We start from the raw sequence: 26,527 nt of genomic DNA on the forward strand, positions 1-26,527 counted from the left end.
TTAATAACAATCGATTCTTTTTTCCTTTTCTTTTTACACGGAATTCACTTATTTGTGCAGGGATTGTCTTCATTCCGCTTTAGCCAAAGCATAAGCCGAAATCGCTTGACTCGATCTATAAGCGGTGCTAAGGTAATTACGTACTAATCCCATAAGAACTTACAAAAATCAATTTTTGATATAACATCAATATTTTCAAACATTGCGTTTAAGATCTCGATTGAGGCTCATCTTGATCAACTTCAAGATCCTCGTCGTTTTTGAAAAAACAAAGCTGGCGCCAAGATATTTAATAAGCTTCAAAATTATTAATAAAGAACAAAATTTCTAATATGAAATCAAGTCAGTGAATTATATGTAGTGACTAGAAAGATTGTTCTGAAGTAACATGATGACGACGGATAAGATATAAGGAAGGAGTTCTTTAAAAATACAATGAATTATCGAATATAACCAAGAAGAGATTACGATCACTCTTTAATTAATATATATATATATATATATATATATATATATGTACATATTTTCAGGGTATTCAGATTTCGATATTTTCTCGTTGCTTTTTGACCCGAATTTCCATAGATATTTTCTTTTATTAAAGACAATTTATTAAATGCTTCGGTTTATATAATTTTTGAAAATTTTCATTTCCCTACACTTTGAAAAGCTTACACCGATTTTTAGATAAAACTTAATGGCAGATAAGGTAACAAGTTTTGCCGAGCAGTTAAGGGGCTGTTAAAGAGAAATCATCCGTGTCCCTTATTAAGAATTTTACGTTAATTAATTTAATGCTGTGAAAAATATCAAGAGACTTTGATATATTTGTACATATACACTTATCATTTTTATTTATTTACTTTTGTTATATATTTTATTTATTCCTTTTTTGTTTTTTTTTGTTATTTATTTTGTTGTTTTTTTTTTCCTCCAATTTTAATTTTTTACTTTTATTGTGCTTCGGGAATAAATATAATTTTTTTCCTGTTTTATTTGCTATATTTTCAAATTAATATTAATTTCTTTTTAATAATTACAACACACTTGTTATTTAATTTTAACATAAACACTGCTTATAAATATTATTAACATTTTTTATGCTTAATGCTTATTTAGCATATATATGTACAACAAAATGAAATGTTTTTAATCTGTTGTTTATTTTTTCAATTATTATAAAGTTTGCTTTTATTTATCAAAATTTATTTGTTTTTGTTTTTTTACATGTATAAATTTTTATTAAAGCTTTTTCATTATTAATCATCTCTGCGATTATTTTTTATTATCATCTTTTTCTTTTTTCTTTTTTGTAAATTTGCTAAAAAAAAAAGACAGAAAAGAACCGTTTGCAGAAAATATTCAGCTTATTAATCTATTGACGACGGATATTTTTAAATTTTTGAAGAAAATAAAATAAATTTTATAACAAAAAAAAAATAAATAAATAAATAAAAAAAGTTAAAATAAAATCAATAAAAACATTTTCGGAATATTTATATTTGACAACAGTACTAACGGGTTTTCATAAAAAAATTTTTGATTCTTAAAATGGTTTAAAATCTTTTTAGACTTCAGTGAATTTCTTTCCTTCCGTTTTTTATAGTCTACACCGCTGGCGGTAAATGGGTATATTAAGTTTTTGCAGAAGTATACAATTTATAGAAGGACTGAACTAATAGAAATATCAAGAATGATCGAGTCAGAATCACTTTCCGTATCGATCTGGGCTTGTGTGTTCCGTCTTATATTATTCTTTTCAACTTACAAGTCACAATTTTTGAAATATTTTGACGAAAGGACGAACATCTCCTGTTTTGAGTAGTCATTCAATAAACAACTGTAGAATGGTGTAGGGTATTTAGGGTGGACTATGGCTAACAATAGCGCTCTCACTTGTTTGAATCACTCCACATAATATACAAGGACATAGCGTTCTGGTTGATGACGGATCGAAGATTTATGAAAACTTTTTGTAGTTAAACTGGAGAGTAACCCTTACGACTATACATTCTTAGAATTTGAAAGCAGATCGATTGCACGGTAAGGGAGAGTGGTATAATGCACTTAAACTCTTGCATCAAAAGGATCAGATGGATTCGATGTTACGACCGCCAATTCTCTCAGCCATTAGCGCCTTCTATTTTTTATCCTTTGAATAGCACGCATAACCTTGAGCGGACTAATCAACCGAAATAATATAAAATGTCTTTGACGCTTACAAATATAACTTGAAAGTTGATATATTCGCTTCATCCGATAGTGACAATGAAACCCATAATGTGAGTATAGTTTGCATAAATAACCGCACACACAACAATAAGGGAAACTTTTTGTTCTACAAAAGAAAGAAATCAAACAACCTATCCAGGTCAGTCCGTCAGAAAGATTTTTAGGCGTACCCTTTAAAATATTAGCACCAAACTTACAACAAATGGTAGGGCAAACTAGGTAACTTATTATGATTTTCCGATTCGACGGATTCGGCTTAGAAAATCGCTCGCAACTAGTGTCTTTGAAATCCGGGTGTTGCTATTAATCTCTAGCGTATCTCCATGTCTCGGTGGTGTTTATAAAAATTTATTTGAGATAATGCTAAAAACTCTGTACATATATACAAAGAAATTTTGAGGTCCTCTACAGTCGTCTGGCAATAAAAACTTTCAATATAAAATTTGTCTTCACTTTATATATAACTTAGTATTAAATATAAAAAAATGTAAAATATACTATGCAAGCTTAAAATCTTATTGTGTTTTGAATAGACATAAAACAAAAAAAAAAAAAAAAAAAAAAAAAACAAATATTATTTTTGGTTTTATTCTAAAACTCTAAAATTAAATCTTGTTTATACACTACGCAACTCTCACTCGTAATAATACTCTATTATAAATAAATTAATTATCTTTTATGTTAATGTTAGATTTCTTTTCTTGTTCTTTTTTTCTTTTGTTTTAATTTCTTATTTACAGGAAAAAGAAACAATTTTTGACACTCGAGAATGAGAATTTATCGTCACTTACTTCAACTCGTATCGAAGTCTATATCTTTATGCATTTGGCCGTATGATACCTATATACACTTACGTGTAAGGTATATATTATTATGTATGCATGTATGCGTAATTCTTATAAATTTTAAATTTAATAATTTTTTTTCTTATTTCTTAATCTCTTTTTTTATGTTCTGGAGCTTAAATGTTAACAATTACAACCAAAACACACCCTGTAATGCCAATGGTGTTTGCTTTCTCTTTCAGTTCGAGCTTATCATTAAGCGCAAGATTCTCAATAAATATGACAAAGAAAATTTTTATGAAAACGACCCCACAAACTCTGCTTAGCTTAGTTTGATGGGCCAGTGTAGATTTCCAGCTATCAATATCTGGAATGTGAAATGACAAGCAGCTTGCTCGAGATTGGTTTGCCGGTGTTTGAAAGCAAACGCTTTCAAAACTGACTCCCGCTCTCTCTCTCTCTTTCTCTCTTTTCCTTTATCTCATTAATTTTGTTTTGTATCCCTGTATGAAATTTTTTCTCCCTTTTTTTATTGAGAATCTTTATCGACTCTTTGAAAAACTCTCCTTCTCACTGGACTTGCTACTTACTGGCGTATTTAAGCAGCTTAACAGCTTATTTCTGAATGATTTTCTTTAAATTTTTCAGCATAGCCTTGTATTGTAAATGGTGGGGCATTTGCTCCCGTATTGTTTGCTGTTGTTGTTGTTGTTGCTGTAACTGCTGTTGAATTATTGCCCGTAGTCGCATTGGCATTTATCACATCATTCGCATTGTTTATAACACTAGAATTATGCGTTGCGATGCTACCGTTTCCCATTTTCTCCGATAACAACGTATCACTGCAATTCGTTTTAGGATTCGTCATTAGTTGTAAGTTAGCGTAAGAACATTGCTGCTTGATTGCAGCATTCGCCTTCGTTAGCGCACCGGGATCGAGTGTAATGCCATCCAGTTGCGTTGTGAACGATAATGGTGGCTGAATAGTTGTCGGTGTTGGTTGCGGTGTGTCTAAGCTAATCAATTTCGTTTCTTCCTCTTCTTCAACTTGAGGACTAGTTGGTTGTGTTTGTATTCCACCACTTACACTAATAACGGGAGATCTTTGACTACTACTATTTTGACCGCTGTTAGTTACAGAAGTCTGACCATTCGATGTTACGTTACATGATACTTTCTGCGATTCCAATGTGCTGTTCAATAATGGTTGATCACTTTTCGAATTCGGTAAAATGAATGAAGTTTCCCAATGGCAAGGGTTTTCATTCATGCCGCCTCCATGTTCGTCTTCAGTGTTTGCACTTTGAGGGGCCGAGGGCGGTGATATGCCTGGTGGAGTGCAAACATCAGTTCCGGTGTTTACTGCCACCGTATTACGCGTAGCAGTGTCGGCGTATTCGCCTCCATTGCGTATACCCGGTAATGGTATTAGGTAATCGGTATGGGGTACTTGCAGACAAAATTCATCTGTACGTGGTGGTCGCATTATAGTCTGGTCACGTTCTGTCGAGGGCGGGCGTAATATGCAAGGCAAAGGAGCATTCATAACACTGGGATCCTAAAAAAGAGAAGCATAACTTATTAGATTGCAAACGTTTTGCTAGCCACGTTCTATTTGCCTGTGTGCAAGTGGTTAAACGCTCCAATAAATTCGAAAATGTGGGACGATCTTCTGGCGTGGGGTTCCAACAGTCCGCCATAATTTTATAAATAGCCGGTGGACAGCCAGGCGGAGACCCTAAACGTCCCCCGTTGGTAACTAATTGCATCACTTCTGGATTCGGTAATCCCGTGTAGGGCATTAAACCCAAACTGAAAACCTATGCAGAAACGAAGGAGTTTAAAATTTTCACAAAACTTTTCTTTCTTTTAAACTTACCTCCCATAATAAAACTCCAAATGACCACACATCCGTTTTAGAAGTAAAAATACCATCTAGAAAAGCTTCTGGAGGCATCCATTTAATTGGAAGCATAGCTTTACCACCTTTACGATAATAATCACTACGATAGATATCCCGCGCCATGCCAAAATCTGCTATTTTCACTACGCGTCCCGGTCCTTTGCTGCTCAATAAACAATTTCTGGCAGCTATATCACGATGTATGAAACGTTTGCTTTCCATATAACGGCAACCCTTGGCCACGTCCAAAGCACAAAACACCAAATCTTTCATGGTTAAGGGAGAAGGACGTTCCGGTTTATTGCGGCCTTCACGAAGGAAATTTTTCAAATCGCCGCCAGCCAATAGCTCCAAAACAATAAAGCGGGGATGACGATCGAAGCAAACGCCAATTAAGTGAACCATATTGGGATGATTAAATTTAGCCATAATGGCGGCTTCCATAAGAAAATCTTCTTCAGCCTGACGAGTAGACATTTCAGGCAAAGTCTTCACTGCTACTGGCATTTCGACAGCGTCACCATCACGATGACGATATAAGCCCTGATAAACTTCGCCAAAAGCGCCCTGACCTAAAGCCCTGTAAGTCGTAAAAAAATGGGAAAAGCATAATATATTGGTGGAAATTTTCAATAATGATCAACTACTTGACTAATCGAAGGCTTTCGCGCGCTACTTGAGGCAGGCTGTTTACATCAACATGACCATTAAGTATACCATCGCAGCCATAGTTAGGATTGAAGTTGTTAAGATTTGTATCATCAACATTGTGACGTAAACGGTTCAGTTGGACATCTTGTTCCAAAAGCATCATGTGCCGAAGTTTAGCTTGCTTTTTACGTTGATAACGATTATCTGTGATGAAGATAATCAAATGAAATATTTGCCTAAAATCTACAAAATCTGTTAAATTAATGGTAACTTACACAAAATGACTATAAGGGCCGTGAGGGAGGCCCCCAGCAAAACTACCAAAACTATAAAGAATGCTATTAAATAGGGAAAAGGTATTCGCTCCTCATACAACACTAAAAATTAATAAAAAAAGTTTTAGTCGTCCTTTCTTGTTCTTCTTTTTCTTTGTGCTAACTTACTTTCACAAGCAGTATTGTTATCCTTTCTCAATCGCCAGCCCTCTGGACAAATGCAACGCACGCTGGTTCTGTATTCATCCAATGCAACGCAACGATAATCACAACCGCAACCTTCAATAGCTGCTATAATTATTACAGATCCGGACCCTGAGTTGGCACCCTCGTAAATAGAATTGAATTCTTTTAAGCTGCGGCTGTTGCTAATAAAGGATGTTCCACCTTCTCCATTTGACACATTTAGATAGACGTCGCCTCCAGAATAGCCGCCGCCACCACCGCCAGTATTACAGCCGCCACCTCCACCACCGAAGCCGCCCTGGCCATGGCGATTTGTAGAAGATCCATTATTTAATATTTCTACAAAACATGAATGACCCCCTCGACCTCCTTGTAGAAGAGCCGCGCCGAACCTTGGATCTAAAGCTTGATCAGGTTTCGCTCGCCAACCACCTCCTGGTCCTGCAGTAATCTTATTCACCAGTTCACCATGTATCTGCCCGGTAGTACTTGATCGGCCAGGATTGGATTTCTGCCCGTGCTGAAAGTCCTCATCTAAGTACTGACCAATGCCCAAACCTCCACCACCGCCAGCCACCAACAATGGAACCGCTTCATTCTTTGCCGAATTCAACTAAAGGAGTTAAACTTAATGCTATCAACCTGCTCATGAATGCTTAATGACTTACAAGAAAAACATATGAGCCTCCTCCTCCTCCGCCAGCGCCATGTTCAATGTAGATATTTTTTACCATTTGTTGCTTAGAGCTAAAACTGTATTTACTGAGATCCAAGTCCGATAGATCCGAGCCGCATCCCTCTTCAATATAGCCGAGTGATTTAATGCAAGCATTTTCTCCCTGTTGACCTACTAAGACGTAAAGTTCCTCATTCTTGTGTAGCTCGAGGATAGAGACAGTCACAGCGCCACGTGAGGAACCCACTCCTCCTGAGCCTAGACCACCACTAGCCCCTTTAGCTATAATTCTACATAGGAAGTGCAATGGGAACCTTTCATCACCTTTCACCAACAATTCCCAGTTCATTTAACTTACGTATAATAGCCCTCATGGGGTACTTTCCATTTTTGCATACCCTTGTAGGAACTTTGATCTTCCACGACATGCACTTCTTTCAGGACATGACTTCTGTTAGTGTCCTTATAAAATGTTTCGCACTGTAACTGATTGGGACCTATCATACCACGTGTATCGCAAGAAGTCAATTCCAGATCTAGAAAATTAAAAAAAAACAGGAAAAAATAAACGGTAAAGCAAGAGCAAGCTTCGCTCTTAATACTTTACTTACAATTTTTATATTCAAAATCTTTATGTGAAGGACTTTTATATTTATTTCGTACATCCCAGTAATTGTACCCATTAAGATAGTCTTTCGGTATATTTATACCGAAGCATTCCGGTGATAAAGAAAAATCGTCCACAGCTACATCTGAATAAATCCGCATACCCATGCGCGCCTCAAATTGCAAATAATACCTTTAAGGAAAACGTTTATCATCCACATATGCTATTCGTGTACTTCGCTCTGTCTGTCAACTTACTTTGAGGTTATATTAGGCAAAACGTATTCTGCTCTTAGCCAATCGGCACCTTGATTTTTCGTACTCCACCATAAAGTTGTAGTAATATTTTCTTTCTCTTTCATTTCCACAACCGAAAGGTTAATACTGCCGGGATTTTTGCCAAACTGATGAATATAAAAACGCACCACACACGAATTGCGATACGGTGAATTTGGATTACCATGAACTAAAGGCGGCGGATTAAAAGTTTTGCTAATCATAATAGCATTACTCGCGAATCCGATAAGGGCACCCTTCTCGCTATTATTGCTATGTTGATTCATATTAACTAACATGTAATAGCCGCCAGTGGCATTTAACAAATGCTGATACGTGTGGTCCCCATCAGGTCCAGTATCGTGCGTAGGCGATGAGCCAGTGTGACGAGACCAAGCTAAAATTGTTTTACCCGAATCATGCCAACCGCACCAATCATTCTCAAAATCACAACGTCCACCATAAGGTATTTTATCTTGATTTAAATAAAAAAAAAAAAAAAAAGGAAATAAATAAATAAAAAAATTATTAATTACTTGTCGTTTTTTCTTTGCTAAGAACGCGATTATGCGATGCGAGTACTTTTGATTAGTGTCATCTTACCCTCCCATTCTATATGCAGTAAAAAGATTATTTATTTTTAACCTATTGCTTGTTAAGCACTACGTTTGCTTTGCATTTGCTTCTTTAATGTCATTAACACTTCCTGCATCTTCCCTCGTTTATTTCATTCTTAAAGTGCACGATAATTTGCTCGTTTGTGTATCTTTCAACTGAACTCAACAACCACTTAAAAAAAAAAAAAAAAAAAAACATTACACTATTTACATTGAACTTTTCTGTAGGGTCATGCAAATGGTCCGAAGTGCAATATCAACAATAACTTATCACAGTTTAAATGGTCAACTGCCTTTGCATAAATTATAACTCATAAATGCGATTTATAGACATAATGCATATAAAATTATCACATTTTTATCACGTGGTTATCGTAATAAAAAATTCAAAGATAATCGAGGTTAAAATAGGTTACAATCTGATGATATGACTTACCGCAATTCAAGAGCTCATCTTCAGCATCATCGCAATCTTTGGTAATATCGCAAATTCTTGGCAATGGTATACAAACGGGAACCTTATTCATCATACACTTGACTTGAGATGTTCCGCATTTATCCGATTTAGTGCCTTCGGGAAAACAATTGACCATTCGCAAATTATCAATGGCAACATGAGCCTTCTGACCTTCCATCAGTTTCGGAACAATTTCAAAAACAATACGAAAATCCCGTGTGATTCGACCTAACTTGAAAAATTTTCGCGACCATTGACGATAATTATCGCCAACAATTTCAGCAGGTACCCAGGGATTCTCTTGCGAATGCAATGGCTCAACGACGACACTAAATAAACCATGACTCATACCGCTTTGATGAATATAAATTTCTAGAAAACACTTCTCCATTGTTGTGCTAAACTGAGGCGAGGTCAAGTTGATTTGCATAGTAGTGGGTAGTAAGCGAGCGTAAAGGAAATGCCCTAAAAATTATTTAATCAACTCATTACTTATCGAAAAGCGGGTGCAAAAGAAAATGACTTACCGTTTGCATCGTCCACCGAATCGGCCAACGGCCCCGGATATAAACCAGTCATATTTTTCTTGGTCACCTCTATGCCGCTCATTATATGAAAACCATCTGGCAAATTTTCAGTCCATTTCCAAGCGCAAGGTGTTTCAAAATTGCACTTTACGCCTAATAGGTCCTCAATAACTGACGGTGTTCCCTCCGTATGGGCGACGTAAAGATTCTGTAAAGAATATTTTACTAAATTCTTTAAATGTTTTCCTCTTTGAAAATGTATTTCCAAATAATTTCCCGGAATATCAATTGAACGCTACCGAAGTCTCAAAGATTTAAGATTAAAAATGTATTCCTTACGCGTAGGTGTGCACCCGCGAACTTATAAAATCGGTTTTACTTAGGCGACAACGCAATACTTGAACAATAAACTATGCTGAAGAAGATTGCAAGTTTTGGTCTTAAAATCAACTATCTCTTTACTGTGTTTCTATAATATAGACCTCGTTAAACTACTTTTCAGTTCGTCGAAAATGATTGCTACTTCGCCATGTGGAGCGATAAGTTTTCGAAAAATTATAGGCGAAAGATTAAAATTATTATTCAAAACTAAATTTGAGGATTTTTGACCTAAAGGAATAACTCTTCGCACAGTAAGTTTCACATAGGGTTTCATTTTGCATACACACTTTCGTTTATTAGGCGTTTTTTATGATAAATTCACAAACTGTTGGTACGCTTTACATACAGAGGTAAAGAAACATCTTACGCCTACCAAGGAATCAAATTAAGGGGCTAATAATGCAAAATGACTAAAAAGTCATTTAGCATAACGCAAAACAACGGCAAGCAAAGGGATTCGTGAAACTTTCCGGTAGAGCACATAAATTGCTCAAGTCACTATTACTTGCTCACTGGCTTCTACACTAAACATAACTCTCTCACACATGATCGGAAAAATATGAGCATAACAGATAGGAAAATGCGCAGATTCTGCAAACGGATACATTTTGCCGTAATGGGCGCCCACACGCGGTATTAGTCCGAGTACTTCTGAACATTTCGTAACGCCAGACACACTATGATGCTCCGGGTCAAAGAAAATGGTGGGATTCATAGGAACCCTTAAGCTAGAGGGCTAGGAAGTTGGGCATATACAACAATCCTCTCAAGTTGTGGTACAAAGTGCTCATGCATGTGTTACGCACGTGTGCAATTTTCTTATTCCGTTAACAATATGCAGAAAGCCTGTTTATAGTGCATTCATAGTGAGAGTAATTTCAGTTAATTTTAGGTAAAACCATCAGACCTTACTTGTAATAAAATCAGTAAAGGAATTTCGAAATTAGCAAAGTTATGTTGAAATCCTGTGCATCAGATCAAAAACAAACAAACACTTTCCTGTTGTTGTGACACATTTATAAGGCGAAATTAACCGTTTGATGAATTCAACGCAAAGTGCACAACGATTTGAAGTAAATTGATTTGATAAAATCAATGAAATCGAGCACAGAAGAAATGCACCATTAGAAGCCTTATAGACAATCAATTTTTTATTAAACTCAGTAAGACACTTAACAAAACTTGTTAAGATATATAACCGCCTGTTGTTTTCAAAATTATTTCTCCTGATGAAAAACTTTGAGTTCAGGCACTAAAATATACATAACTGTTTCTGTTCCAGTTCTGTTCCTTATTCCGTTCACTGATTTATTAATAGAAAGTTTTATGGGGAAAATCTTACCGATTGTGGTTGTGAATTGCGGATCTGATCTTTGATTACTTGCAACGGATCATTGTGTTCCTCCAAGATTATGTCGTCATCCACACCGTCGGCCGGTTCGTCTGCTTGGCCATGCTGCTTAGCCTCGTTATTTAGTTTTCGTATCTCCGAAATAGAATTCAATCTGGGTGTAATGCGGGTATATTTGTGATCTAAAAGGCAAACAAAAAAAATCGCCAAGCGATGATGTAACGTTAGCCTAATGTAATTAGTAGCAGTATTTTTCCTTTACCTTGAAGATTAGCTAAGTAATGATCGGGTGGTATACCAGTAGGATATAAAGAATTAATCGGTGCAAGTATAGTAGCCGGTTGCAAAGGATCACCATAGCGATGCGCTGGTCCCAAACTGCCGATACCATCAATTTTTCCAATTGAAGATGTGGCTGAATATGCCGGATAACTTATACTATGGCCGCTGCTAATGCCTCCACCAGGACCGCCCACAGATGGCTTCATCAATTCTTTGCGCAATGAATCTATGCCACGGCGAGCATTATTACCACGTGGTCCTGAGCCTCCTAAGCCAGCCAAATTCAAACGTCGCCGACTATCACGTCGTCCCCCCAAAGGTGGCAAACCGGTACTATCGTATTCTTCGTAAAGAGCCCTACGCGGTGGCATAGATGCCATCGTAGAAGGTGGTATTGGCGGTATATCATGAGTTCGACCATTACGTAATTTGTAATTATGTTGACTCGTTGGTATGGAATTATATGAAGTATGATTAAGAAGAGGCCGCTGAGGTGTTGCCTCCTTTAACGGTAGCGTAAGTAAAACCAACAATACCGTAAACAAAAAGCTGGCATGATGAAAGTGAAAATAGGGTAATGCTAACGGTCTCGGTGCTGATATCGTTTTTCTCATGTTTTCAATTAATTTACCGGCAAATGCTTTAAGCAAAACACAGCGATTTCAGTTTAGTTAAGTTAACTAAAAAAAGTTTAAAGTGTTGTGCTTTTTCAAAGAGTTTTTCAATGATTTATGGATAGATTTTTTAAAGATGTTAAGCACTTGAATTCAGTTATTTTGCTTTATGATAAGAAATTGTTGATTTTTATATTTAGCACTATACTGAGGTAAAAAGTTTTTGTAATTGTGCCTAAAGCTGTTTAGATGCCCGTTTAACAACATTTTCATTTCTTTTTTTTTTTGTCGATTTGCTTTCTATAACAAATTAATTTTAATAATCTGCATAAAAAATAATATAAATTAAATATTTCTTTAAGTCACATTTTCAAGTTATTATTATTATTTTTTTTTTTTTTTAATTTCGTTAAAAGCAAAAATTGCCCTACAACTAAAGTCAGCCAGCAGCAATCAGGCCTTTGGCATGGCATTGAATTTTCTACAAAAAAAAAAAAAAGAAAAAAAAAATTTTGTTTTATTTTTTTTTTATTTTATTCACTTCACTTTACCATTACATTGGTTGAATATACAATTGTTTGTTTTGTTTGTTTTTTTTTTTTTTTTTGGTTTATTTGTTTTGTTTTTTTTTTTTGTTTTGTTCCTTTCGGTATTTATACGGCAGTAAAAAATAGCATCAGAAATGAAAAACGAATGTGTTTGATTTTTCTTCCCCACATACAATATTAAAATCTTTTCATACAATGCATACGAGTAGTATAACATTGTAACTGTTGTTGTTTGAGTAAATGCGCCTAAAGCCTGCTTCTTCTAAATGTGTGTATTTTTCGTTGTAATTCGTTGTGTGTTTTTGTTGCTTAAGCTTTTACTGTTATCGTTGTCATTGTTTCTGCTGTATTGTCGAGGTTCGTTCCTACCTTACCTACAAATTTTCCTCTCGTTATATAGAATGGTATTTATTTCCTATGAGTTTTATAATACATACAAACATACATACATACATACATACATACACACACACATATATATATATATATATATATGCATATATATGGATGCCCATGGATGTGTAATATTAAGCAATGCAGCTAACATCCAGCACTTGTTCTCTTTTCTGCAACTGCTTTCATTGTATAATTTTTAGATACTTTTTAAAGAAATATTTAATTCATTTTAAATGAATATATAGGGCATGAAAAGCCAACTTTTATCTTTGCAGATAGAGATATGGTTTTTTATTTTTTTTTTTTTTTTATTATATATTAAGGTGCAACACATTTGTCCTTGAATACGAATATTCAATTGATATTGTGCTTGACTGATTTCTTACTCAAAAAATGCTTTAATTCAACCGATCGAAAATAGAAATTTCGATAAGTGCAGGTAAATGACAAAAGTCCTTTCGAAAATTTCTTGCTGGTGGTGACTTTCATTTTCATAATTGCAAGGGAAAGTTTCAGAAGAAGATCCGCGAAATACTATTAATTTGGACGGAAAATCATTTTTTCAAAATATCATCAGGATCGCTTTGACTCATCTTTATTGCCAAAAGCAATTAATCTCGGGATTAGTGGAAAGAATTCTGAGAGAGATGTTGGCTTCAATTGGTTTTAGCAAAGTCCATTTCATAATTTTTGTTACAGAAAATTATTTAACGTACATAAGAATTACTTCAAGTCCAATTCACTTCGGAAGTTAAACAAGTAAGAAAGTTATATTCGATCCCGTCACTGTTATCCTAAGAAAGACAAAAACAAGAAAAGAACTATGTTTTCATGCCCCATTAAATGGAGTGGGCGTAGCTGATTTTTTCTATTTTCAAAAGAAAAGTTTTTGTCGCATAGACATGTAGGTGTTACGGGAATGTCCCGTGAAAAGTTTAGGTCCCTCCAAAATTCTTTCGCAAATTTGCACTACACAGTTGCGCAGACCGTCAGATGGACAGACGGGCCAAGAATTTATATACTATGTGGGATTTTCGATGCTTGTTTCTGCGGATTATAAAAGTATTGAAAAAAAAAACACATTTTTTTTATATTTTTTTTATACACGCTAGCATTGGGTAGGCGTGATCATTTTTCCCATTTTTATACAAGTGTTACGACATCACCCTTGGAATATATATTGTTGAGTAATGAGCAAAAAAAAAACAATTTGATATTCCTTTTAAAAAACAGAGGTGTTCTTAGTTTAGATGATACCGTAGAAGTGTCCTTTGAACGATTTGGTCCAATGTTTCTACCAAATTTGTAGTCTATAAATTCATTTTTCTAACCAGGACAATGTTTACAACAGACATTGGACAGGTGGACAGACAGACAGAGGGACAGACTTACATATTTAAATCGATTTAAAATTTGATGCTGAATGTATATACTTTGTCGAGTCTCTGATGCAAACGTTTTGACAAAATGAATACACGACTCATCCTTCGATAATGGGTATAAAAAAACATAGCTTGTTATGACGATGTCCTAGGAGAAGTAAAAAAAACTCTAGAAAAGTCAACTATTAGATGTCCTAGGCCACGACAATTCTGTTCTTACCGATTTTCGTTATAAAACTCGAAGAATTATATTTTGTTGTCATGCAAAAGCTCATTTTCGTAGCGAACCTTGCAATGTGGACCGACTTGAACCAGATTTAATAAAGCTGTCTTCACCAAAGAACTTCCCCTTTGTTCTTATATAAAGATGCGCTTTTCATGAAAAGCTTTCTGTATCAAGAAGTTCGAAAAATAGATCTTTGCGATCCACCCTTCCATTAATCTTCTCATATTATTATTTTTGTGCCGGTTTTCATGAAAACGGTGTTGTCATATGAAGGCTGATTCCTTCCGAAAATGTTTGTAATGGAGGAGATTCAAAACGTAGGCCTATCCTAATCAAATTTTTCGCAATCATTTCGTATAACAAATGGATATTCTTCGCTGATTCTAGTCGAGATATATTAAAATTGAAAACGACTTTTTCAAAATACAGAGGGTAACTAGAATTTGCTCACCAAAACATGGAAAATACCTGGACTTATATATTGAATATAGAAATGAAGAGATATCAAAAAGTCGAGTAGGGTCGGATGGACGAACAGAGAAATTGACATAATTCAATTGTTTGAAAAAAGTGTTTAATATAAGAACAGTCGACTACGGTCGGATGAACGGACAGAGAGATAAACATAATCAAATTGTTTGGAAAAAGTGTTTGATTAAAAAAAAAATGACTTCACTTAAAGTGAAGTTTAGAGTGGGGTACAAAAACTACTAGCATTTTGATTTTACGTAAACTGAAATTACAATTTCCTTCAAAAAACAACTCGATCAAATAACAATAACTGGGCAATACTTCCATAGGTGGTATTGTGAAACCGACCATATAAACCTTGATAATAGTCATTCTTGGGAAAATTTTGGAAACAAGAGCAAGATGATAACCCTCAACAGACACTTCACAATAATTAGAGATTAAGTTCAAACAAACTTTGCATATCAATCTGAGAAGTGGAGGAAATTTTCAGCATTTTTGGTAATTGTGGACAGCATGAACGGACCAATTTAATTGATATGATTTAATAGTGGTAAAGAAACATCTCAAGTCAATTTTGGTTTCTTAAGGTAAGCGTAGTTTCAGTTAACAGACAGGCAAAAAAAGTCAAATTGATTTGAAATAGACTTGAATAGGACTCAAATTTACCTTGCATTATATACACTCATCATCAATATCAATTTCATTGAATATCTTGATTCCGAAAAACTACTGCAAGAACATTTCTGTCGACTTTCAATATGTAGCTGAAGAAGTTACGATAAAAGACAACTGACTGACAGATTAGTAGATAGCTGCGTCCTAATTAACCCGAAATCATGTCTTTAACAATTTTTTTATGTATTCTATATGCAAGAGTCCTGCTATACATTTTTGGCATTCTTACAAACTTATGTACATTCATCCTTGGTTGATGGTAGGCATAGAAAAAGTTCACATAATCAAAAAGTTGATAAAAACTGCAACAATTAAGGTCATCAAGCAACAGTAGCCGAAGATCCTTAATATGGAATGAACTTAAGTTACAATAAAGTTTACACTTCAATCGATTTCCCTTATATATCTGTCGTAGTTTGTCTCATGTGATTAACGGAGAATTCGTTACTTTGTTGTTGCCTGCATAGAAATAAAAAATTAGGTTACCAGTACGTATGAATTTTTTGCCGCAGTGCTGTATTCGTAATGAATAAGTTAAACTATTATTATTATTATTATGATGGGCGCATCAGATTAAAGGAATTCAACCTGAATTGTCTTTTAAGAGTAGATGCATGGCACCCGTCATTTTGACGGGCTTTTGATTTCAACCTTAAAAATTCTGCATAAAGAAGTAGACATGTTTAGATGCCACATCTTGCTTTTTAATAATGTCATATAGCAAATATATATCTCTTTTTCTGGAACACGCCCATTTTGTTTTTTCTAGATGTTGTATATGTAGTGTGCTGAGTAAAGATAAGAGGACTGAAGTTTGGCCCATTATGCAGAAGAAACGAAACAACGGCAATCTCGAAAGCACTGATAATTTTTTCAAAACTTCATTTATAACTTTCGACCCAGCTGCTTTCTGAAAAGCTGCTTCCCAAACGTTCGCCAGCACTATTTGCAAGTTTGGCGTAAAAATGATCGCGATCGGTTTTCTAATACGTCCAGCAACTAACTATAAAATTTCAATTCCAATTTGTTTGCGAATTGCGTCTCATTTATTCTAAGCCATATTAGCGCTTCTTCCACCCGATTACAAGTAAATTAGATATGAGTTCTTTTATACTTTGGTAAATAACTTTCGTTCCCGTGAAGATGTTTACGAAAACTTGCGAGTCAAATGGTCATTTGGATCACCTTCATATTCAAGGTAAAAATGGTTGTTACTGGTTTACTAACACATCCACAATTAACGATAAATTCGGGTCTGTATCGAATTTTCTGTATCTTTTATCCATGAGAAAATATGCAGTAAGTAACCTGGATTTCTGGGTAAAAAATAATTCTTTTTCACCAGGAGTAGGGTGTTGCCGCGGAGTTGCTTTGACAATGGGAACACTATGAAAATTAAACATCAGCCTTGTTTGATCTTAGAGAGACATTTATGATTTGCAAACATTTTTATACCTAATGAAAAGGTTAAGGGATAAGGATTTTGTGCGATGGAAAGGGATTGTGTCTCAAGAAATTTCTTTTTTGTAATTTTCCGAATGAGGCTCTTTAAGATAAGAATAGACTTGCTGAATAAAAAAAATAATTCTCAATTGATGGTTATATCCAAAAATGGATATGACTCGAGCTCGTCTGGCCGTGGGTACAATTAAGGATTCTTAAAGGAAGCAAATAAAACATTATTATATGGCTTTGGCGGTATCTTCTATATCCTCGTGTTTTATCTTAACAAATGAACTGGATATTCACCTATAAAAAACGCGCACAAGTTTTTACCATTCTATCTGCTGCAATTTATAAGTGCCATATAAGAAATCCATTTTTATATTCATCACCGAAAGATAACAGACAACACACGCTTCGGTGAAACATTTACAACGCAACTTCACACATAGCCCAAAAAGTATATATCAGCACCTGAATCGATATAAGCATGTCCGTCTTCCCGTCTGTCCGTCTATATGCTCGTCTTTCTGTGTATGTAACATCTCCTATAAACAATCTTCTGAACTTAAAAATAAAGGTCTCGCCTTGCGCTTTTGAAAATCGAGCTCTTCTCATTTTACATTTTACTGCAGGCGCTTAAGTGGGTCTCTTGAGCGATTTAGCTCAATTTCAACATCCACTTGTATGCGAGAATATTTAAATTTTTGACACTCAAGAGAATGCTTAGAGTATACAATACGCCAACGGATAGGTGGACAGGCAGGCAGACAGACAGAGATACTTAGATTGATGCAGAATTCGATATAAGGGGCAACGTGGGTATACTTCTCGGTGTATATAAAAACGTAGCCTTTCTAAGGTGCTATGTTGAGAATTTTGCAGAATTTGTACAAAAATTTAATTCAAATTTCAGATTAGACTCCCTTTGTCTACAACCAAAGAATAATTCCAAAATATTTTTCATATTTCTATATTCTAATTACCAGATTTTCGGAAATAGAAGAAATTAGCTGGAAGTAAGTCGAGCGAAATGCATTGAAGAGCTTTGTAGAAACATTGGCTCATTTTATTTTTACTGCTAAGGCCTTGATATTATTATCCTTATATTAATTCATATGCATAATAATATTTATAAGCCCATAAAAGTTTTCAATGAAAGGAGAAAATAAACACTAAACCACTCATAATGAAAAAAATTAACTCTAAGAATTATTTAACTGTATTTCAAGAGAAGAGAAAAAAAGTAAAATTTCATTGTCACGTTATTCTTAAATTAACCAAATTGGGAATCGTGAGTGAGCGCCGAGAAACAAAAAAAAAAAAAAGAAAATACATTTCGTTTTGTGTGAATGTCGATATACAAAAATCTATGCAACCACTCGTTATATTTCACTATCGCAATGACTCCAAAAAAAAAAAAAAAACTTAATGTTTAATTAAAAAAATTACTTCAATTTTAGTTAGATTTAATTTCATTTTTTAGATAATTTCTTATCTTATACGACAAAATGCTTTTGTACGGCACTCGTTCTCTCACTTATTTTTTATCTAACTCTTTTACGTTAGTTATCTCGTTTTTCGAAATTCTTTCACATTTCACTGCACTGAGTATCTTCGAATTATCTTTTAGATGATTTCGTATTTACGATAATAATAATAATTGTTGTTGTTATTGTACGCTTTTCCTTCTACATATCTTTGCATATATTTAGGTTTCAATTCATGTTTCCTTGATATTATTATCATTTTTTATCAAAATTTTGTTATGGTATTAGTATCGCGTTACTCTCTTTTTTACAACTTTATTTCACTTCTATTTCATTCTGTATTATATTGTACGCTTTTTTTCTTTTTTTTTTTGCTTTTTTTGGTATTTGTTTCAAAATGGCGTCTTTTCAGAATCAGCTACTATCGCAGAAATTCAATGCATACGTATATTATATATGTGGGAAAAAGTGAAAGGAACTTGTAATTAATCGAGAATATTGAAGTAAGAAAATATGCAATTATTTCTAAAAATATATACAAAACATTTAAAGATTAATAAGAAATTGGGTTTATCACTAACTAATTCATTCACTGATAAGAGATTGCAATAAGCCACGTAACGTAATTCAAATGCAGTTCAACCATCACATGTTTAACGAAGTAACCTCAGTTTAGAATACTCGCAATGTAAGAAGATAAAAACAAAAAAAAAACATATTATTACGTAGTCTAAAAAGTATCGAGCCTAATAATAATAATAACGATAAGAGATATGAATTTATACATTATATGTACAGTGTTATATTACCCTGCGATTAAATAATAAATTTCTATGCTATGATTACGAACATCTTAAGTGCTCTAACATCACTCCTGCGGAATGTTAACTTGATTTAATGAAACTGAAGCGTATTATAAAGTGTCACACATGCATGATATTAACAAAATTTATTATTAATATATTGGATGTTATAAACTGTCACATGAGTATGTTCTTAAGAAAATTTATTGCATTAATTTGAATTTCATTGAAGGAAAATTTGTGATAGTAAACATCAATTTTCCGTACGGATTATACAAAAAAGCTTGATGCGCTTAAGTATGTAATGTGAAAGAAATTCTGGGAAAATAATTCTGTTCCAAATTATTTTTCCTTTAAGTAAATGCTTGTTTTAAAAATGTATATACTCGACAGTACTTGCTAGAGTATGTTCAATTATGGTAGACTAACGTGCTTGAAAGCATTTCTACGACCATTTCTCTTATAAGGTCTTCGTGGGCAATAAAAACTAACACATAAATTGTAAATTTTAAATATTTCTCGATAAAAATAAAAGAATTGCGGGAAAAATTCATTCTCTTCCACATAACTAGCCCTGCAAAAAATAAGTAATTACATTACAATCTGATATAATTTTTGGATTCTCTGATGAAAATTATCCAGGACTGCAATTCAGTATAAAAATTTTTGCTATGGTATATTGCGACCACATAAGTTCATACTTGAGAGAACTTCCTTTATAGAGGCTGCTTGGAGAACAAGCGTAACAAAATCGAAGTCTGCGTATTTGATGACGAAAACAGATGAAGAGCATTTAATTCTTGAGAGAGAGAGAGAGAGAGAGAGAGAGAATGTAAATTTGGCCAAATTTAGCTAAAATTTTGGGTTACCTTTCCCCCTTGAAGCACTGAGCATTTACATCATAATGAACTATAATCTTTCATTTTTCACGAGCAAAATAAGATTAGTATTGTATTACGCGAGCTGCTGTAGGCCATGTATTCCTCGGTTTAGATGTTTTTTGTCTATTACAACCTGACTCGTATCTTCTCCAAGTATCGCTTGCACTATTGCTTTCTGTGAATGCTTCGTTCGCATTACATTCTTAAAGTCCTTTCAAGGAGTTTTTCTTAAGTAAAGCAAATCCAACATCTTACAACAACTATTCTACATTATATTATCATTTATGTTAAGCGTGTTTGTAAAATTTCAACTTAAACGGGCAAACGAAAGTAAATGAAATATTAATTAACAGATTTCTACTTATAATGAAACGAACATATATTACTGCAGTAGATAGTTTATAAATAATAAACAAACAAAAAAGAAAGCAAAAGATTAGCATTAATTAGTCTCAAGCATTAGTACGCATGGGTATGAATTTTTTGTTTCTTTAGAATAAAAATGTGTGAGCAGCGCAGGCTCGTATGGCCACGGTGTAATATATCACCTGATGACAAATAAAATTTTTATTACAACTATTTTACAAAATATGATCGTACGATCAGTAGAAATCAAATCAAATTTTAGTTGGCGGATCGGATTGCCTATCAATGCCTCAATGGTTGCGGTGGCTTAAAGAATGTAATAAGAATACATTTTAGAGAAAAGCCAAAAATTCATTTCCTTGTGTTATCGCTTTATATGATGACATTTGATTTAATTTCTTCCTTAAAGCCTATCTATCTACCTAGCTCTTCGATCAAATGCTACAGTCGCCCTTATAAGAAAGAAAACATTTATGGGAAAATAGTTGATAGAAAGACAGGCTAAGAAGGCGTCATAAGCGAGAGGTAATGGTATGCATTACATCAGCTCTCGTTCAAGTAGATTCGAATCTGTGTACACAACTTGTGAAGCAAGCTCACTGCATAAGAAGCAAAATGACGATTTTAATCTCAAAATCATTTCAAACGTTGCGACTTAATTTTCATTCAATAATGAATTTCATTTAATGAATTTAATGACCTTATATAGTTGCATTTCATGAAGTCGGCCACATGAAAGCTTAAGCCACATGTATTTACGAGTCTTGTTTGCTTAGTGCGCAATTGATGCAAGCAACATCAATAACAGGCCAGGCACTAGCTGTCAAAACCAGACAAGATTCTCTTTCCGAGAGTTACAGACTGTTTTTGGAATACATTGTATAGGTTGAATGCTTTCGATGCATTCCCTTAGTAATATGAATCCACGTGCATCACAGACAATGAATTTAAGTTAATGCAAAAATGTTTTACTTAATTAAATTTTTTTTTTTGTACATATTTTTTTAATATAAATTCTTTATAAAGGGATGCTGTGGACTCTTTCTCTATTATTTTGCTTTATCGAATTTCGCATTGATTATCTAATCTGTTTCTTATATTTCTATAGCATATGCTATTCAAAAGGTGTCTCTATATTATCCCTATCAAGGCAGGCTACCCCAGGCAGAATGAACCCACGAAACGCCGTAGAATTTCTATGAAGTCTTAAATAAAAGATATATCAAAATTGAATTTTTGACCTTGATTGAATTTCTGAGAACCACAACTGTCTATAATAAGAACTGATACTAAGTTCACATTAGCGTGGACTTTGCTTGATGGATCACCCATTTCTAGCAAGAGACGCGCGCGAAACAAATAAAATCTGAAACAAATTCAAAACAGGTCCTTAAGTCTTAACTAAAGTGTTATAATACCGAGCTCATAAATTCAATGCATTCTCTTAGTTTATGCTCAGGAACATGGAAACTTGGAGCTATTCTTACTGTTGAGCTTTTTTTTATTGGAAAAAAATCACAATTTTAAATTGTGTTGGACTGTTATGGAGAGAGACAAACTCATAAACGATTAATGTTTTTCAGGAAACATTACTGCAAGACATAGAAAAAATCAGAATTCTAAACTGAACCACAAACATTCTGCGAAAGCCGAGTAAATGCAGGCAATTAGAGGAGAAATTAACTGAAATAGATGTTAAATACCTGATGAAGATTAATGTTCTCCAAATAGACAGGCTAATGCAAAGAGGCAAATGATTAGGAGGAGCTAAAGAGGAGCCAGCTATTTTTGCAATCAAAGTAATTCCTTTTTGGCTCTAGACCTGCGTAAATATTGTTTAAAACATTGGTCAGACTTTGAACTGAGAGATTGCGGTTCCCGGTAAGATTAAAGAATATATTCTGTACACATTTCATAGAAAATTATTGTTAATTACACATACTTTTGCATCATCAGTCTTTAAAACAGAATTATCTTAATTCCAAGTAATGAGAGTGACATCATAGTAATTACACAGAAAAGATTGAAAATAAAAACAATAATTAAGCTGAGGCTTAAATTTTTTGCAAAATTCCTTAATCTCTACTTTCTCTATATGGGAAATTAATTAAATACATTTGATATTAATCATATTAAAACAGGAAAAATATTATAGCCGAGCAAGGTTGACCTTTTAATACGCTTTACCCCATCGTCTAATACAGTGCTGTTCACACTGTTTCTTGACATATTACAAATAATCATACTTCCTTACCCTGAAAATGTTTGCTTTTTATGAAAATCTTTATATGAAAAATAGACCAAAACACTGTAAAGTCAACTTTTTGGTCAATAACTTATTGTTCTTTACCTATTTTCATCACAAAATACCAAGAATTAGAGCTCATTGGTGTAAAAAGCCTTACATTTAGTGAAAATCCCTACACAGGATGAAACCTTGAAAAAGGGATTCATTTGGTCCAAACATACGTTAGCAAATTTAAATGCCAAGACGCTATTTTAAACTCATTTTCAATACGAACTCGTACAAATTAGGCATTGGTGTCATGTAAGAGCATATTTTTTGTTAGAACCTTTTTTATCTTGGAAGAATCCCATGCACAGAAGATCGTCCAAGTTCTACTTTCTACAGATGCTTGTCAAGGTATCTTAAAAATTGCGTTTTCTTTTCATATAAAGACTTCTCCTGAGTTGATATTTTACAGAGACCGGTCCGATCCAATCAATATTCAATAACCGACCTGCGTGCTCAGTTCAAAACACGTCAGTATACCAGATTTTGTCTAAATATCTCAAAAACCAAGGCATTTAAACTGAACATAAGAATGCAAGGACAGACAGAAAGGCAGAGAAGCAAGTTTAAATTCATTCTGAAAATGATTCTGAAGCAATCAGCCTAATATAGAGTAATGCTATCGCAAATCCGTCCGCGAAGGCTGAAAAATATAAAAATTAATAGAAAATGAAAGCGATGGCAATAATTAGACTGGAATTAAAAATAATAAAAAAAAAAATCTGCATTTTTCTAATTTTATTAATAATTCTAATGGACTGAATATATTTAATATTTTATCTGTTGACCGTTATTATTATATTTTTCAAAAAGTGTTTAAAGTCAAACTGGAATACATTTTTAAATTTTTGTACCATTGGCGGCTTCAAAGTACATGATTTCGTTCCACATGTTTGGCTGGATAGCCTACCTTCCTAGCGAATCTCGGGATCAATGAATTTTGATTAATAATTACTTTATAGCGGGTAAGCAGTTGACTATTGATTCTCACCCTCCTTCTCTTTCTCTCTCGTTCTATCCTTCTCTTCATCGTTTTCTTTTTCTTTCTTTCTCTCCTTCTCTCTCTCTCTTTCTCTCTGTCTCTGTCGCTCCCCGTCTCTCTCTAATATTTATTAGATTAAATCTAATATGAAAGCTTACGGTTAAGACTATGTCCATTGCTATGGCCGAAAATACGAAGAAAAACATTTGAGAATCGTTGCAAAGCATATACACTCCTCCTGCTTATGCCCACAAGTAAAAGTTCTATAAAAACGCATTCCTGTACATGTATTATATATATTTATATGTAACGGGACGGATAAGCGGACAAGTAGGTGAGGGCGGCCAGGCAGACATAACCAATTATAAAATATTTCAAACGAGACGACAAATTGAGTATACCTTCAGTTAAATTATCTAAAATTTCATATTCAGATTATATGAACTTATATATCAATCCCTGATATGTAAAAATTACTGGCGATTTTCAAAAACAATTTACAAAAACGAAAAACTCTCGAATTATTTTGCATAAATTTTTCCCAATTTTTTTTTTTTTTTTTTACCCACATACAATATCGCAATTTTAAAAATCTATCTAAATATATTATAATATATATATATATAGTTATGTTAAGAGTCGTAAGGTTTTTCACACAAACATACAGTAATTATTTCACGATACGATATATCCGAAATTACGTAGTCAGGCACAAACACAAATGCACGTAGATATATATATATATATATATAGGTTTATACGGACATTCACATGTACGTTTATAGTATGTGCATAAAAAATCAAAACTCAGAACATCCCGGACTTCGGGAGTACGACAATATAATATCTGTTGTATGCGAATATTGTAACTTGCGCACGAAAGACATTACAATTTTGCAAATACACATACACACACACACACACACACCATATACGCGTACAAATGTGTATGCATGCATTTATACGTATTTAAAGAAAAACATATAGATACAGATACCGAATACACACGCAATCATTTTGTTTGTATGTGAATTAAGTTATACATATATGTGAAAAAAAAAAAAAGAAAAAAATGTCTCTTCTACAACTAAAAGCGAAAAACTTTTCTAAATTTTCATTTGTTTAACCTTTTTTTATCTTCTTTCTTTTTTTTCTTTTTTATTATGAATTTTTAATAGTTTTCCGCATGAATTTGTTTCAATGCATTTCCCGTTTATATTCAGTAATTCGGATGATTACAAAATCAGTAACTTTTCTCGGTTATAGTGAAAGAATTCTTTCTTTCTTTTCTTTTTTTTTTTTTTTCAAGATTGGAAAAAATGTTAAGAATTGAATGCCGCTTGGAGGATTTTTTTATTCTTAACAAACACTCACGACGCGTACAAGACAAAGACTAACGACTATAAGGATATATAGGAGCATTTGGCTGTCGGTCGGTATACAGCATCCATCTGTAATACGTAAGAAGTGTACGTATGTATGTATGTATGTATGTATGTATGTACGGATGCTAAACATTATTAGAGCGCTGGCGCATTTCGTCCATATCTATGTTATTAAATCTCTGTATGCATATGTGCATGTACGTGTATACATATGTGTGTGTGTGTGTGTGTGTGTATGTGTGTGTGTACGGGTACGATGGGTAAACGTACGTCAAATCGAAAGGAATATGGATGCAAATGAAAATGAAATTTCCTGCTTATAAATGTACACTGTACGTTAAAAGCAAAGAATAATTTCATGTTTTATTATCTAAAAGATGAATTATCTAAAAAATTATATAAGATAATGTACAAACGTATATATTGTATGATGCTATTCAACTAAAAACAGCTTTGTGCGAAATATTGATTCAACATTATTTTATCAAATCGTTTCGTATCAACAGTTATATTTCCACATATTTTTCATTCTCATATTTACGATTAATTTTCAAAACATTATTCAGTTAGGAAATTATTATTATAATATATTTTTCTTTTTTCCTATACCTATTTCCTATTCTCCTCCGTTCCATTTAAATTCATTTATGAACGCAAATTAATTTATTTCCCCTATTAGTCTTAGTTTCATATCATCGTCACATCATATCGTAGTCGCCTACCAACTATCATTACTATCCGGTTTTGCTAACATAATATCGTTAATTCTTTCCCACCACCACCACCACCATCGGTTTCTCTCGTCTCGCTCATGTGTACGCTTCTCTAACTTAATTTACACCTATTTGCCTGCAATGGTATTTGCAGTTACGCGGGCTTAGAGTGCCTTAGAATATGATTGCTATCAATACGTAATGCTGATAATAAACTTTTCAATTTTCTCGTTTTCCACTTATATACGCTCATCATAATATAGATACAACAGTAACAAAAACAACAACAAAATAAATAAATAAATAAGTAATTTCAATGCCGTTAGATTTTTTATCGCGTAATTTAAAATTAATTTTTTCTGGAAATTTTTAATAAACTTTTACAAATAAATCAGTTTTTGACGGATATGCAAGAGAATTTTATCTTTTCGAGATTAAACGAAATATGTCATGCTTGTCATATATTAGTATTAAAGATGGAATATTGACTTAACTTACCTATCTGTCGATCGGTCTGTCTTATTCATTACTTATGCATTTGATTATTTGCTTTCTACTGACCTATCTTCCCGTATAACTTTCCATCTGCATGTATCATAACCTGTATGTCTAACTGTCATTCTGTTTATTTGTACGTCCGTCTGTCCATTTATT

General features: G+C 33.6%; 1 protein-coding gene across 2 annotated transcripts; it reads right to left on the reverse strand.

The window, feature by feature from the left end:
* Positions 1 to 1,497: 1,497 nt before the first annotated feature.
* LOC119636209 (ALK tyrosine kinase receptor) lies at positions 1,498 to 24,299 on the reverse strand. Of its 2 annotated transcripts, XM_038031442.1 has the most exons (15): positions 24,177 to 24,299; positions 11,183 to 12,140; positions 10,912 to 11,102; positions 9,189 to 9,396; positions 8,641 to 9,126; positions 7,570 to 8,062; positions 7,317 to 7,504; positions 7,064 to 7,241; positions 6,698 to 6,995; positions 6,012 to 6,642; positions 5,844 to 5,945; positions 5,565 to 5,772; positions 4,894 to 5,497; positions 4,634 to 4,834; positions 3,622 to 4,572 (listed from the first exon to the last, which is right to left on the reverse strand). In XM_038031442.1, the coding sequence occupies exons 2-15, from the start codon at positions 11,814 to 11,816 to the stop codon at positions 3,622 to 3,624; spliced, it is 5,373 nt and encodes a 1,790-aa protein (XP_037887370.1). In that variant the 5' UTR covers positions 11,817 to 12,140; positions 24,177 to 24,299. The 2 variants fall into 2 exon arrangements, with proteins under 2 accessions (XP_037887371.1, XP_037887370.1); XM_038031443.1 differs by lacking the exon at positions 24,177 to 24,299 and having other exon boundaries at positions 1,498 to 4,572; positions 11,183 to 12,145.
* Positions 24,300 to 26,527: the final 2,228 nt, after the last annotated feature.

Source organism: Glossina fuscipes, unplaced genomic scaffold (genome assembly GCF_014805625.2).
Source record: "Glossina fuscipes isolate IAEA_lab_2018 unplaced genomic scaffold, Yale_Gfus_2 28, whole genome shotgun sequence".
NCBI classification, from domain to species: domain Eukaryota; kingdom Metazoa; phylum Arthropoda; class Insecta; order Diptera; family Glossinidae; genus Glossina; species Glossina fuscipes.

What these genes read in the sequence shown, in the direction of transcription:
- LOC119636209 (XM_038031443.1), bottom strand. Translation starts at nt 11,816, where the DNA reads ATGAGAAAAACGATATCAGCACCGAGACCGTTAGCATTACCCTATTTT. An exon ending in GGCCCTTATAGTCATTTTGT is followed by an intron (nt 5,773 to 5,843) that starts GTAAGTTACCAT and finishes TCTTCATCACAG; the next exon opens with ATAATCGTTATCAACGTAAA. An exon ending in GTTTAACCACTTGCACACAG is followed by an intron (nt 4,573 to 4,633) that starts GCAAATAGAACG and finishes TCTCTTTTTTAG; the next exon opens with GATCCCAGTGTTATGAATGC.